The sequence below is a fragment of the Homarus americanus genome, unplaced genomic scaffold (assembly GCF_018991925.1).
Source record: "Homarus americanus isolate GMGI-L3 unplaced genomic scaffold, GMGI_Hamer_2.0 scaffold15794, whole genome shotgun sequence".
NCBI classification, from domain to species: Eukaryota; Metazoa; Arthropoda; class Malacostraca; order Decapoda; family Nephropidae; genus Homarus; species Homarus americanus.
In genome coordinates, this window is record NW_024748849.1 from 130,872 (window position 1) to 145,859 (window position 14,988).

Genomic DNA, 14,988 nt, shown 5'->3' on the forward strand with positions numbered 1-14,988 from the left:
GTGGTGTGTGTGTGTGTGTGTGTGTTCCTCACAGTATCTTTTTGGGTGCCCAGAACTTGATCTGCTTTGCGGGGCCCCATTTGTGTGAGGGCCCCTAGGCTCTAACCCCCCTTTAATCCGGCCCTGCCTCACAAAGCCCACCTACCAAAATTATATTATACATATACCTGCCATTTTTAACCTAAATATTAACATGGAGTGTTATTCCTGATACCCGAAGTAGTTGTTTAGTTTATATATACTGTAGATCCTAAAGTATACACAGGTAAATGTACGGGTTACTTGGCTGTAGGCTGCATTATGTATGCTGTATATAGATATGGGATATGACTTTTGGTATTCCTAAAGGATGGCCAGGTGGGATTGAGAGGTTATATTGTAGTGCGGGTCTATCTTCTTTAAAGTCAAATCCCAAACAAGATTTATTGGCGTCTGATACAGCAGGGAGTGGAGGGCGTCTATGATTCAAGACTCGGTGCAGACTGGCTTGTGCTGTAAACAGTTATGGCGTCACCTATGTAAGGATTTATAGAGAGCAAACAATGACGCCACTGTGTTCGGCGAGGATTTAGATCATAAACAATAATGACGTCACTGTTCTGTCAGGATTTAGAGTGTAAAGAGGCTATTTATGACATTACTTTTCCTTCCCTAGCCTCTGCTCGCTGGCAATTTATCTATCTAATATGTATTAAAGTGTACATGTTAACGCCTGATCGGTACAACAATATTCGTAAGTAGAAAAATCGATTAGACATGTATAGAAGTGGCTCCACTGCAATAGAGGATGTACTCAGACATACCTAGACGACTATAAGTGGTACTGTGTACAGTACATAATTTTAGTTTGATTTATCATTTCCCCATGTGTCATCTTACTAGCCATTTGGCGATTAGGCTTTTGTTATTACAACTTTGACTAGCCCTTTATCTCTTACTACTACGAATGACATAAAACTCTTAAAACAAAATGTCTATATCAAATAGCTTTTAAAAACGCCACGGGAAAAAAATATATTTTCAGCACAATGCCGAAAACTGTCCAAGTCTGAGGTCCAAAATCAATAGGAATCTTCACTCGGGGCGTACTGTAGATTGATGGTGATCGGTAAAGGCATTTCAGAGTTAACACCCGGACGGTTATTTTACGATTTTAGCTGTTGTGACCATCTTGACTGCACGTTGAGCTAAAAATAGTATCAAGTTTTCTTAAGGGTGGTTCCAACAAAATCCACAAGCTACATTCAGAGTAATCGGTCACGGCGTTGCAAAATTATTGGCCCGAAAAGTGAGAAGAGGAGAGTTCACGGCATACTGGGACAAGTTAACTGTGACCTAATTTTACCATAATAGTAATGTACTCCTGAACCCTTTTGAATCACAAAATTATTAACATTATTATTATTATTATTCACACGAGAGCAACAAGCGACAAGGGTGTTGGGGTGGGATAAGATGTGGCAGGACAGCTTTAAGCTCTAATTCCTGGGGAAGCTTTTAATTGCCTGTCATTTTGAAGTGAAACATTTATTCATTTAATTCTTTTTATAAACAGCTTTGATGATGTACACTACGTGCGAGTGTATTTTTCTTAAGTGTGCGTTTGTAGTGGATTACGGCGTTTGGAGGGGAGGAATCCACTACACGTTCATGGGTACTTGCGATTATGTAATTGTTTATGGATTATTCGTGTATCTGTATAGGCGTTAGTATTTTTAGTGTGCGTTTGTATAATTTCGCACGAATGTGTCCCCACCTACTTCCTCTACTTGTACTTCCACTCATCTACCACGTACTTGTATCCATACCGCGGCAAATGACGTCAGCAGTGACGTTACCCGCAGTCTGCAACATGCACCCGTAGTCGGGACCTCAACAGCTCACTTCCTGCCTCTCTCCTCGCTTGTTGCAGTGAACCCTATCTTCTGAGTCTAGGAGACTGAGGCAGCTCTGTGTTGAGTGAATGGACAAGGAGTTATTTTCTCTTTACCGCGGATACTGACCTTCAGTGTACGGTCTTGAAAAATTAAAATGACAACCTTAGATAGATGGATAGATAGATAATCAGTAACATCGTAATACAAGTTCACATTGATTCAGCATGCATGTACTAAAGACAGTGTATATAAACATGATGCTCGAAGCAAAGAAAAAAATTCTCCCGAACAGTTCCTTTGTTAAATCAAAAATAAAATGTTGAGACAGAAACAACTGATTACTGCGAGGTCATAATAAACCACAGAACGAATACACTGCCGCGTTTATTTTTATACTTGGTGGAGGAGAGACCAAACTGGCGTGACAACCCTTGCATAAACCAAGTTTTACCTACTAACTCAACCAACGCTAGTAGTTTATCCAAGGAGTTTTGGGTTAGGCTAGGATGGCTGGTCGGGTTTATTTGGTTGGTTATCCTGTCAGATCTTATCATGTGTATCTAGTGTGTAAATTGAATAAACCACAGAACAGACTTAATGTGTTTGACCCCAAAAACCTGCCACTCAAGAGTTAATGACAATAATTTTCGTTATAGACGCTAGAACAGTGGTACAGAGTGGTGTGGTATAGTGTGGTAAAGAGTGGTGTGGTATAGTGTGGTAAAGAGTGGTGTGGTATAGTGTGGTAAAGAGTGGTGTGGTATAGTGTGGTGTGGTAGAGTGGCTGTGCTATAGTGTGGTACAGAGTGGTGTGGTGTGGTATAGTGTGGTGTGGTAGAGTTGGCTGTGCTATAGTGTGGTACAGAGTGGTGTGGTATAGTGTGGTACAGAGTGGTGTGGTACAGACTGGTGTGGTATAGTGTGGTACAGAGTGGTGTGGTATATAGTGTGGTACAGAGTGGTGTGGTATAGTGTGGTACAGAGTGGTGTGGTAGAGTGGTGTGGTATAGTGTGGCACAGAGTGGTGTGGTATAGTGTGGTACAGTGTGGTATATTGTGGTACGGTGTAGTGTGGTACGGTGTAGTGTGATGTAGTGTGGTACAGAGTGGTGTAGTATAGTGTGGTACAGTGTGTTACGGTGTAGTGTGGTACAGAGTGGTGTGGTACAGTGTGGTACAGTGTGTTACGGTGTAGTGTGGTACAGAGTGGTGTGGTACAGTGTGGTAGAGTGGTACGGTGTAGTGTGGTACAGAGTGGTGTAGTATAGTGTGGTACAGAGTGGTGTGGTATAGAGTGGTACGGTGTAATGTGGTGTAATCTGACTAAAGTATTACATCATTACGAACCGGGAAAATTCCTTCTGCTTGGTGCCCAACTTGCCGGCTAGATCACCATGCAGGTTTGAGGTGACTTCTTAAGTACTCTAGTGTACATTACGTATCATGTATCACCACTCCTCCTCCTTAGCGAGTATTATATAAGGTGATCAATTCAAACTATATACTTATTTCTGGTTTATTTTTACACAAAACTTAGTTAAGTTAATGATAAGTTAGTGACTCTTATCATTGTGGTTTGTCATTGGTTTAATTCTTATATCGAGTTTGTCATTGGTTTAATTCTTATATTGAGTTTGTCATTGTGTTTTGGAAGGTGCCTGTCTTTCTCTCTCTCGTCTTCTTCATTTACTTCTTCGCCTTCACTTCTTTTTCTTGCTTTTTCTTGCCTTCACACTTTTCATATTTTATCTTCTTCACAGTTCCGTCATCCAGGCAGTGAGGTGCAATACCTGTGGGAAGAGGAGTTAATTAACCTGTTTATAGATAAACATTTTTGCCATAAGGATATTTTTTCTTTTTATTGTTATAACTCAATGGGAATTAATTCGTATATGGTAAAATTAGCTCTATTGTATTGAAGGCGTCGTTTACCGTCATAAAATAGCGAAGTTAGCCTAAAGTAGGTTAGGTTTTCTATGAACTCTTCGTTTATAAATATGATGAGGATCTACAGTGAATTATTCTACATGATCGTCTATGGTCAGTCATATGTCCCCCAAAGAAAAAGGAAATATATAGAAGTTATAACAAAAAAGCAATCATCCCTATTAAGTGGAGAGAGAGAGAGAGAGAGAGAGAGCCTCAACGTTGCTACAGTCATCATGATTCACAACATGTAAATCAGTTTAAGTTTGTTGTTCTGATCTGACGAAGGTGAGCTTACCTGACGGACGAGGAAATATAAGACATGATAGGGAAGGTCAAGTTAGGTGAGGTAGCCGTGGAGGTGGCCCTATAGGACACGAACAACACAGTAAACGTCAACGGTGGGCGTCATGACCCGAGACTTACCATAGCCGCTCTGATCTGTAGAAGGGATGAAGAAGGGCTGAACACCACAGGTGGAGCAGAAGTTGTGTTTGGCTGCGTGAGTGTTGAAGGAGTAGGTGGTGAGAGAATCGTGACCTTTCAACAACTTGAACTGGCTGAAGGGAACGATGAAGTGCTTGTTTTGTTTCTTGACGCACAAGCTGCAACTGTGGAAGGTCAACAAGGAGTCAATACGAGGTCATGGTAAATCAGTTCTTTGCATCATCATAACTAGACAGCTCATAATGGCGTCATAGATCACGTGATGGTTGGCGATTCACACTATACTTGGCCAACAACTCGATCACATGTCAACAAAAAGTGATCATGGTCATAGATACATAGATAGATATAGATTTTTAATCAGTAAAATGATCATACAAGTTTACAGTTATTGGTTCAACCTGTATACAGACAACACAGGTACACAGACGACTGGTGCGAGGAGTTACTCCGTCCACAGCAATACTATATTATATAAACAAAAGACTGGCGTGTTTATGATGACGTCACAGAGCCACCTGTGTATGATATAATGCTTCAATCGATTTTAACTGGGGGTTTCGGGTCATTTGAGTGATGTCATTGGTGAGGGCGGGAACAGTGATGTCGTCTACAATGTGGACGGGCATGAGTGACGTAATCTACAGTGACGGAGGAATGACGTCAAACAGCAGCCAAGATGGAATAGGAGTGATGACGTCATACACTAAGAGGGTCAGAAGGTGAGTCAAGACGTACAATGGGGGGAGGAGGAAAATGGAGTGACGTCAGCCAGGCAGGAAGGAGGGAGTGTCAGCCTCACACAAAAACACTTTCCTACAATATTTTCCTACTTCTGTGTTGGTAAGGTGACAACACAACTTAAACTAACAAGTGCTGAGTATTGGTACGAGAGGGGGGGGCGTGTGTGGAGGGCTGAGAGTGTGGTGGAGGGTGTGGTGGAGGGTGTGGTGGAGGGTGTGGTGGAGGGTGGTGGAGGGTGGGGTGTGGTGGAGGGTGGTGTGGTGGAGGGTGGGGTGTGTGGTGGAGGGTGGGGTGTGGTGGAGGGTGTGGTGGGGGTGGTGGAGGGTGTGGTGGAGGTGTGTGGTGGTGTGTGGTGGGGTGTGGGGTGTGGGTGGAGGGTGTGGTGGAGGGTGTGGTGGTGGTGGTGGTGGAGGGTGTGGCGTGAGAGACGGACCAGGACCACGTGATGGGTGTGAAAAACGTGGCCAGAGGTAGGGAGCGGCCAGAACGGTCCTTGATACAGGAGCTTCGTGTGCTGTAGCGTGGGAAGAATATTGTCGGTGCCAGTTATCAACTGGATCTAAAAAAAAAAAAATTTCGAATGGTCTGAAAAATGGCAGATGAAATTCAACGCAGACAAATGTAAAGTACTCGGTATAGGAGATGTAAACAGGGAAACCAATTACCAAATGAACAACGATGCCATTGAGAAATCCGACTGCGAGAGAGCTTTAGGAGTAATGATAAGTAGGAACCTTAAGCCAAGTAAACAATGTGTTTTTGCTCATAACAAGGCTAATAAAGTACTTGGGTTCATCCAAAGGAGTGAGACCTCACCTGGATGCGCAGATCAGTTCTGGTCACTTGTTGATTCAGTTAACACACTGGAGGACATTGAGTGAAGATATAATTTGTACTGGTCTGTACCAGAGTAATTCACTAGTTACAATAGTACCAGGCTTGTCGACCTGGTCCTACACCAAGACGATGTCGTCGTCTCGCTCGAGTTCTCTCATTTACTTTTTAGAGTTCTTATGACACCAGTGTTTATAAAATAGTCTCATATTATGTAGAGGAAAAACAAGAATCACACTTCCCAGGAGTGTGTGCTGTGTTGTGACAAAGATCTCTAACTGGAGACTCATGAACCCCAGCTATTCGGGATGCGTTGTTGGCGGACACGCTGCGCCTAATAAGTGATTTTTGAACGAGTTGAAGCTAGTAACAAACCCAACCTCACTAGTGACAAGTAACTCGCATCAAGCAGCACGTGATATCTGCTGGTTGTGTGTAATGACTATTTGATAGATAGTATTTAAGCATGCGGCTGTATGTTGGGTCTAACTGCAGTGGTTCCCAACCTGGGGGCCATGGGGTAATTGGAACCATGCAAGTTCATAATAAAATTAAACAAGTCTTGACCCTCATAGCAAGGTGCCAGAGTTGAAACCATATGAGCTAATGGTGTTGATAAAAAAACAAATTTAAATAAAACTTGAGTTTTGGGTGGCAATAGGTACCTACCCAAATATCAGTAAAATGGCTTACCGAGTATTGTACTTATTCTAGTCTCGTTTACCTATATCTGTGAAGCGGGTTTTTCCACGCTGTAGAGCATAAAATGGAAAGAGCGTAATCTGCCCTGACTGACTCAACCACGGATACCCTAACTGGTAGCAAAAATGTAATTTCAGCCAACCAACCCACAGAGATTTTAATGAACTTTTTCAGTTCTTTTTGCAAGGCGTGTAAACTTGACGCATCCCTAGTTTTCACTGCCCGAGTTGTGGTTGAGTCGAGTTTATTTTTTAGATTATAATACTGTACACTGCATTTACTGTAGACACAACAGAGGTTTTTATTGTTCAAATATCCATGAGTTGGAACCTTTTCATACTGTTTTCTTGTGTGGCAGTTTTATTTTATGTTGTCCCTGTAGCTACTGGTGCTGTACCATTAATAATAATAAAATATTAAAATCTAATACCCCAACATGCTCATTCACGCGACGTGGCTTTGTTTGCCTCGTCGAAGAAAGATGTAATGGGGGCCACGCCTCGAGGTTATCTTTGATCGAGGGCCACAGAACAGTACAGGTTGGGAACCAATTATTCTATAGTGAAGAATGACTAATTGGTAGGTAGATATTTATTTACAAAGTAATGAAGCCACATATATATGCAAGTACAGTCTGTACTCACCCCTGAAGATGTGAATTACACGAAAGCGCTTGGGAACTTCGTGTTTTCTTTTTTCCTTGTGGTTATCAGCATATACCTGGATCACGCGCACCCACAGTGATTTACTTGCACGCATACATACACATACACATACATATACATATATGTGTGTATGTATGTATAGTATATGTGTGTGTATGTATGAATGTATGTACAGTATGTGTGTGTGTGTGTGTATGTATGTATGTATGTATGTATGTATGTATGTACGTGTATGTATGTATGTACAGTATATGTGTGAGTGTATCTATGTGTATGTGTTTGGATGTGTGTATGTATGTGCGTGTGTATATGTGCATGATTGTATATATGGGTGAGGGAGTGTGTGTGTGGGGGGGACAATAATCAACTTACCTGCAATCTCGCACAGTGAGTGAGTGTGGGGCGACCACTTGGAACCTGACAGCTCCACAGTGACAACCGCCCTCGTGACGCACCATGCTGCTCTCCTTCCCCGTTAAGTGCACCTGTAACGTAACACCTCCAGTAAGTTTTAAGTAACGTAACACCTCCAGTAAGTTTTAAGTAACGTAACATCTCCAGTAAGTTTTAGGTAACAACGTATTTCTAGTAAGTTTTAAGTTACGTAACACATTTCCAGTAAGTTTTAAGTAACGTAACATCTCCAGTAAGTGTTAAGTAACGCCACACAGCTCCAGTAAGTGTTAAGTAACGCCACACAGCTCCAGTAAGTGTTAAGTAACGCCACACAGCTCCAGTAAGTGTTAAGTAACGCCACACAGCTCCAGTAAGTGTTAAGTAACGCCACACAGCTCCAGTAAGTGTTAAGTAACGCCACACAGCTCCAGTAGGTGTTAAGTAACGCCACACAGCTCCAGTAAGTGTTAAGTAACGCCACACAGCTCCAGTAAGTGTTAAGTAACGCCACACACCTCCAGTAAGTGTTAAGTAGCGTCACACACCTCCAGTAAGTGTTTGGCTAACGGAGGCAGTTTGTTTATTAGAGTTGTGTCCACCTTGCCCGGACATACATCTTGTACAAAATGTTATCAGCTCTACTTTCTACTACTTTCTGGCGGCGTCTCTGTTTTAACTAGTTCCTTGACGTCTGACCCTGATATGTGACTTGACTTCGTAAGATAGAGACAAAGAGCACTGAAGTACGGGTTCAGGCCAGTTCAGGTCAGGTGCCACCATAACGCAGCTTTATGTGGCAAGTGAGTTGAATGTTTGACAGGAAAGTTGAAGGTGTGAAGCTCCAGGTGTGTGTGTAGAGAGAGAGAGAGAGAGAGAGAGAAACTTTCCTGCCCTAGGGAACAAGATATTATCTTACAGAGAGAGAGAGAGAGAGAGCTCTAAGACTAACCAAATTGCTGGTTCACACACACACACACAGACGTCACCTTGGGCAGGTAAGCCCCCTCACCTCCCCCCTCTCCTTCCTCCCTCACCCACCTCACCTTCAACGCTCCACGAACCAAGGAAAAAATACTTCTCGCTGTCATTACGTTCCGCTATGTTCACATTTGTTGCCTGGTTTTCACTTCCGTTTACACCTGTTGCCTGGCGTTCACTTCCTTTCACCTACATACATCCATGTTAACCCCGTCTTCCTTTCACATTTGTTGCCTGGCGTTCACCTCCGTTCACACTTGTTGCGCGGCGTTCACCTGCGCTCACACACACACAGGTATTTTAATATTGTCATCTTTCCTCCAGTGTTAATATCCCTCGTGTGTTAACTCTCCTCGCTTACGTCATCGTCTAGTTAAGTTCACTTATCATGGATCTGTGAGTGTGTTTGAGTATCATCATGTGTGCACGGAATCATCTTTTGTGTTTGTGTGTGCGTGTTTGAGAGAGAGTGAAAGAGGTCAACAAGATCACCAAGCAGTAGGTGACCTTATGTTTGGTGCAGTTCGTCGACCAGTTGTCTCTCTCTCTTTTTAACAGTAACACAATATAACACAAAGGTTAATATAAACAGCCAAGAAGAAGAAAATGAGTAAGACGAAAAATAAACTCAACAAATAAACGGTTCAGTCACTCACCATATTGCCGAGGTGTTTGAGAAGACGGCTTGAGTAAACCAAACTGTTGATGTTCAATTGTTTTTCTTGCTCTTGCAGCTGACGAAGACCTGGACTTGTTATTTACGTCTCTGCTGTGCCCCTCCCCACAGGTGCCTCAGATGGAATGGATGATTGGGGTCTAAAAGATTTGACCTAGACGACCAGGAACGACGGGGATGTGACTCGGACGACTAGGGATGGCGGGGGTGTGGGCAGGTCGGAGAAGGACGTTGGCGGGAAGGTGCAGTAAAAACAGAGACCTACAAGAAGGAGGAGGAGCGACAAGAGGCGTCGTAGACAGGGGGACGGTCAGAGCCACAACTAAACCAGCAGGATGTACCGACAAGTTTATATACACCGTCATCCCTCACCCCCAACCTCCAATCCCCCCACTTCCCCTCCCTCCCTCCCTCACATCCTTTCCTACACCCCCCTTTCTCTCATACCCCCTCATCATGTGCAGGTGACTGTACGCTTCTTTCTCTCTTTAACTGTTCCCCCTTCTTATCATCGTTTATCAACCTTCTTACCGTTCTTCTTCATCCATTACCCTATTCTATTATTCTCCTGTGCGAACTAAAACTGCCTGACGAACACACACACACTAATAAAGGTCGGAGAGATTCAGTGAGAATAAGTTCTTTTGGCATCACTCAGGGGGAACTTACCTCCCTTACTTTTTGTTAAGGGAGGAGATGAGAACACACCCATTGTTCTCCCTTTGTTATATCCTGGAATTTATAGAGAACTCTTGTGAACGTACAAAGGCTTAAATACCTATAAAAAAAATGCTGCCTTGTTTTTAGTACGCAGAAAATATTTGCGAGTTCATGTCAGGAGTAGAGTTGCCATGAACGTACGTGTGTGGGGTGTGTGTGTGCCCAAAATTTCAGATATACAGTACATATTTTTACACATATCTAAGTTAAGGTTAGTTGTGTTATGTTGGGTCATCCTAGTTTAGTGACGTTAAGGTAAGTTAGGTCAGGTTAGAGACGTTAAGTTAGGCTAGGTCAGGTTAGGTTACGTTAGGTACAGTAAAGTTAGACAAGGTTTTCCTACTGTAGTGAGAGACGTCAATAATCTTGTTTTTGTCAAGGTTATCTCAGTACAGTGAGTGTTCACAACTTCCAGTGACTTTCTTTTTATAACATGTTGCTGGTGGCAAGTGTTGGAACGCTATGACAAAAGTCAAGTAAATTATACAACAGTTTAAAAACGCAAATCATAAAAAAGTAAATAGTTATTTGACAGAGGATTTAATACAACAATTGATTTAAGTACCACGCCATATTACCCACATTTGAAGAGACAATTAAACATCATGGAAGTATTTTTAAAATAGAATGAATAATAAATAATGCCTGGATTTCCAATAGTTTTTAAAATTACGAGTTTGTAGTACTTTGAGTGTTAGAAAATAGTGTTAAGGGGAACAAGACAAACTCTTCAATATTTCCATCGTACGTTTAAGACCCCAAAAAAAAATATTACACCAGATGATGAGACACACCAACGCTGCCTGGGCTAGGTTAGGGTGATTAAACTTCAGGCGATTCGGACCCAGGCTGTATTGTGTTATGGAAGGAACCTAACCAAGCATAACCTTACCTGACCTAAGCTAACCTAACTTAACCAAACCTAACCCTCGATAAATATTTATATTGCGTAAGAAATAAACTGACCACGTCCTCCCTGCTTAATTTACATACCTTACAGGACGTATTGAATCGTAATATCAAGAGGAGGTATTTTGGGGGTGTGTGTTGCTGTGAGAAGAACACAGCAGTAGAACACACCTGTTATACACCACAGCAGAACACACCTGTTATACACCACAGTAGAACACACCTGTTATACACCACAGTAGAACACACCTGTTATACACCACAGTAGAACACACCTGTTATACACCACAGTAGAACACACCTGTTATACACCACAGTAGAACACTTGTTACAGCAGGTACAGGAAATCACTTACAGCTAACAATAGGAGGAACTACATTATTATTTACCTTCCTGTAAATATGGAAGTAGAAGAACGTCTGTAGGGAGGGAGGTAGGTCATCAGTAAAGTCGGCATACAAATTACAAATGGCTCAGCATGTACTGGACTATGGAAAGCATAAAATTATCATGTATGTAAGCAACCGTATAGTTTAACATGCATGCAGACACACAGTAGTTCACCACGTACTGTACATCACAACGCAAATATACAATTCGGTGTATATATATACGAAACATGTATAAACTTTACCAGGTATATACACAATGCAAGTATCCACTGTACATAGAGTATGCAGGTATATAGTGTACACAGACCGTACAGGTATACAGTGTACATAGACGGTACGGGTATACATGTATAGTATACATAAACCGTGTAGGTATACAACCAATGTCCTATACAAAGAAATTGTTTGAAAGGAAATAATAAGCAGAATGTTGTTGTTCACAGGAGCCACGAGTGTGGAAATCCCGGTCTAAGCTAAGGAGTCCTACACAACATACCAAGTCCTTCCCTGCAGAGTTAATCACCATCTATTAAGTCTCTGATTCTTGTTTTTCATTCGACTTCTGAACTGTAATAAATTATGGTCACTGTAAACTTCAATTCTCTGGTAGGTGTTGCCAAGATACATGTTAAACTTTTCCAGTGCCATAAGTAGAGTCACAGCTTCTTTCTCTATTGTAGAGTAATTCCATTGCACCAGCCCCAACATCACTGGTAACACATATCACACTACATCCTTGACCACCGAAGGGTCAAGACGTACCTGGCGCTCCTCTCGGAGCAGCCAGGTCAACTGTTAAGTTGGCCCATACCAACCCCCTCCCCTGAACCCTCCTCCCCACCGGAATATCAACAAGTTCTCGCCAGAAGTTACAATTTCATTTAGGAAAAGAACGGAACCAGTGTTAAACAGAGGTGAACAGTGCTTAAGTCAGTGAGAACAACTCAACAGTAACAGTCGTACCCAAGTTAACCTTCACACAGTGAGGTCCCAGGTACCTAGTGATAACGGCCCCCGCGAGACCCAACAACAACCACCGATGTGTTAATCCGTCTACGATAGGAAGGCCTGGGACCAAACCTCACTCATATAACACCATCTGTGAGGGAATTACTACACCACATGTCCCTCATAACACCATATGTGAGGGAATTACTACACCACGTGAGGTCCCTCATAACACCATCTGTGAGGGAATTACTACACCACGTGAGGTCCCTCCTATAACACCATCTGTGAGGGAATTACTACACCACGTGAGGGAATTACTACACCACGTCAAGTCCCTCATCACACCATCTGTGAGGGAATTACTACACCACGCGAGGTCCCTCATAACACCATCTGAGGGAATTACTACACCACGTGAGGCCCCTCATAACACCATCTGCGAGGGAATTACTATTCATTTATGTCCAATGTATATTTTCAGCCTTCGGGCTGCAGAATTTTTTCAATAAACCGTTAATTATTATTATTATATATTTTACTTACGAACCATTCAAAATCCTGTCTTTGCCTAGTCCAGTTCAACACGACTTCAGTCCATCTGGCAGTCGAACCCGAGGCCTCCATCATCCACAACAGGTACCTTGCCAGTGAGCCACCGAATCCAGGTAAAAAAGTCACAGGTAAAAAAGTCACAGAAAAAAAGTCACAGGAAAAAAAGTCACAGGGAAAAAAAGAAAAGTTAACTATCGAATTCTCACATTTTTTAAGGTTAATATGTCAATCAGTTTCAGTAAAGGAATATGCAGAACTGATGGTAACCTAACCTAACCTTTATTACTGGCCACCATAAATTAATTGGGACTTTTTTCCTAGCCAAAATTGTGACTTTTTTCCTGTGACTTTATTGCCGACCACCGAGCCACCATACTGTGTTGAATAGTATATACACCAGTGTCAACATTAGATCGGGTCAAAAAGGGCATACATATTTTAAATTGCCATTTAGAATTTGTAATAGTCTAGAAAAGTTGCTCCTATATAAAGTTTATCAAACTCCAACATATGGTATTAGTCTTGTATTATTACGGTAAAAGATGGCACCAATTTGCAGCCCTTAACTAATACTACGTAGATCTATCCATACTATTAATACTGAAATGTGCTTCTTAATTTGGGTTACTTGATCAACAAACACCTTTCCCTCAATACCAATATTTTGTTCTTTTTTCCATCAGTATATAATACAGTTATCTCTTATTTTTCCTCTTCAGTGTACAACAGTTTACATTACCCATCATCTCTGACGTTTGCCTCGAGCTGCTGGAGGCTGCCCACCATTCGTGCCTCCACACTCGCCTATTATATTTTTCTAAGTCGCGCATTTTCACCTACATGAAGGCGCCAATTCATGAAATAAGTGTTAACAAATTATGTTTGATGAATAATGTTCACTTCTTTGATAACTGCCTTGCTCACAAGCCACGAGAGATGAAGCGCTGGTCAGAGGAAAGGTCGAATGAAATTGACCTTTTGGACTGGCCATCTAAATCTCCAGGTCCATATTCAATAAGTTTCTTTCAGTTAAACAATACAACTTTTCCTTTACCCAAGAGAATAATAATGTTGTATTTTATTGAAACATTTAATATCACAAATATAATATTGTATAGGGCCATTGCTTGTGTGAAGCGATTGTGGCGAAGTGATTTTGGTGATGGTTAAGTGATTGTGGTGATGGTGAAGTGATTGTGGCAAAATGATTATGGTGAAGTGATTGTAGTGATGTACTTAAGTATTTAAGTGGGTGAAAGGAATCAATAGAGGAGATATAGATAAAGTTCTTATAATATCCGAGCAGGATAGGACTCGTAGCAACGGATTTAAATTGGATAAATCCGTGGCTCCGAGTCCTATCCTGCTCGGATACTACAAGAACTTTATCTATATCTCCTTTATTGATTCCTTTCACCCACTTAAATACTTCTATCTTATCTCCCAGCACTCTTCGTCTTTCTAGGGAATGCAAGTTTAGTTTATTTAACCTATCTTGATATGGAAGGTTTCTAAGTCCCGGAATCACTTTCGTCATTCTTCTCTGCACCGACTTCAGTGAATTGATATCCATTCTATAATAAGGGCACTAGAACTGAACCGCATAATGGAGGTGCAGCCTGACTAGCGCAAGATATAGTTGCAATAAGACCTCTGCACTCTTATTACTTACACCTCTAGATATAAAACCTAATACTCTGTTTGTAATGGCCCATGTTTCATAAACATAAGAATTATATAAATGGGTTAATTACATTTGATTTATATACCGATTCATCCCCTGTAACTTTCCACTGGCAATGAGGTGACATGTTCAATGCACGTGATAAGGTGTGCCCACGGGAAGCTGCGTCATACTATTGTTACGAGTGAGCGTTCCATCGTTGGTTGTGGATTCCCAACGTGAACGTCTTTTGCTTGTGAAGTCATTTCTGCCGCGTCCGCTCGCTTTGTTTATTTTAGTATGGGCCCGGCAGTGTTTAGTTAAGTACAGAGTATCTCCTTTCTTATTGTACAGTATGTTTCTAGTGGTATAACGTGTAAACCTTGCTCGACTTTTATAACACCAAGTATAGTATTATTTGTGAAAGATTATTGTTAATCATATTTTGGAGATCCACGGAAAATAACTTATTTACGAGGTTTCGTGTGGTGGATAGACCAGGTTGTTCATGGTAGTTTCTAGACTAAATAAGTCTTTACTTTTGTGTTCATTATTT

The 14,988-nt window shown here is 41.7% G+C and overlaps 1 protein-coding gene across 1 annotated transcript; it reads right to left on the reverse strand.

The window, feature by feature from the left end:
• Window positions 1–3,381: 3,381 nt before the first annotated feature.
• Window positions 3,382–9,589, reverse strand: LOC121853086 (centromere protein V-like). The gene is made up of 4 exons (XM_042347017.1): window positions 9,226–9,589; window positions 7,568–7,680; window positions 4,230–4,414; window positions 3,382–3,667 (listed from the first exon to the last, which is right to left on the reverse strand). Exons 1-4 carry the CDS (start codon window positions 9,226–9,228, stop codon window positions 3,564–3,566), a joined length of 405 nt encoding a protein of 134 aa, XP_042202951.1. The 5' UTR covers window positions 9,229–9,589; the 3' UTR covers window positions 3,382–3,563.
• Window positions 9,590–14,988: the final 5,399 nt, after the last annotated feature.

What these genes read in the sequence shown, in the direction of transcription:
- LOC121853086 (XM_042347017.1), bottom strand. An exon ending in CTCACTGTGCGAGATTGCAG is followed by an intron (nt 4,415 to 7,567) that starts GTAAGTTGATTA and finishes GACCTTCCACAG; the next exon opens with TTGCAGCTTGTGCGTCAAGA. An exon ending in TACAGATCAGAGCGGCTATG is followed by an intron (nt 3,668 to 4,229) that starts GTAAGTCTCGGG and finishes CTCTTCCCACAG; the next exon opens with GTATTGCACCTCACTGCCTG.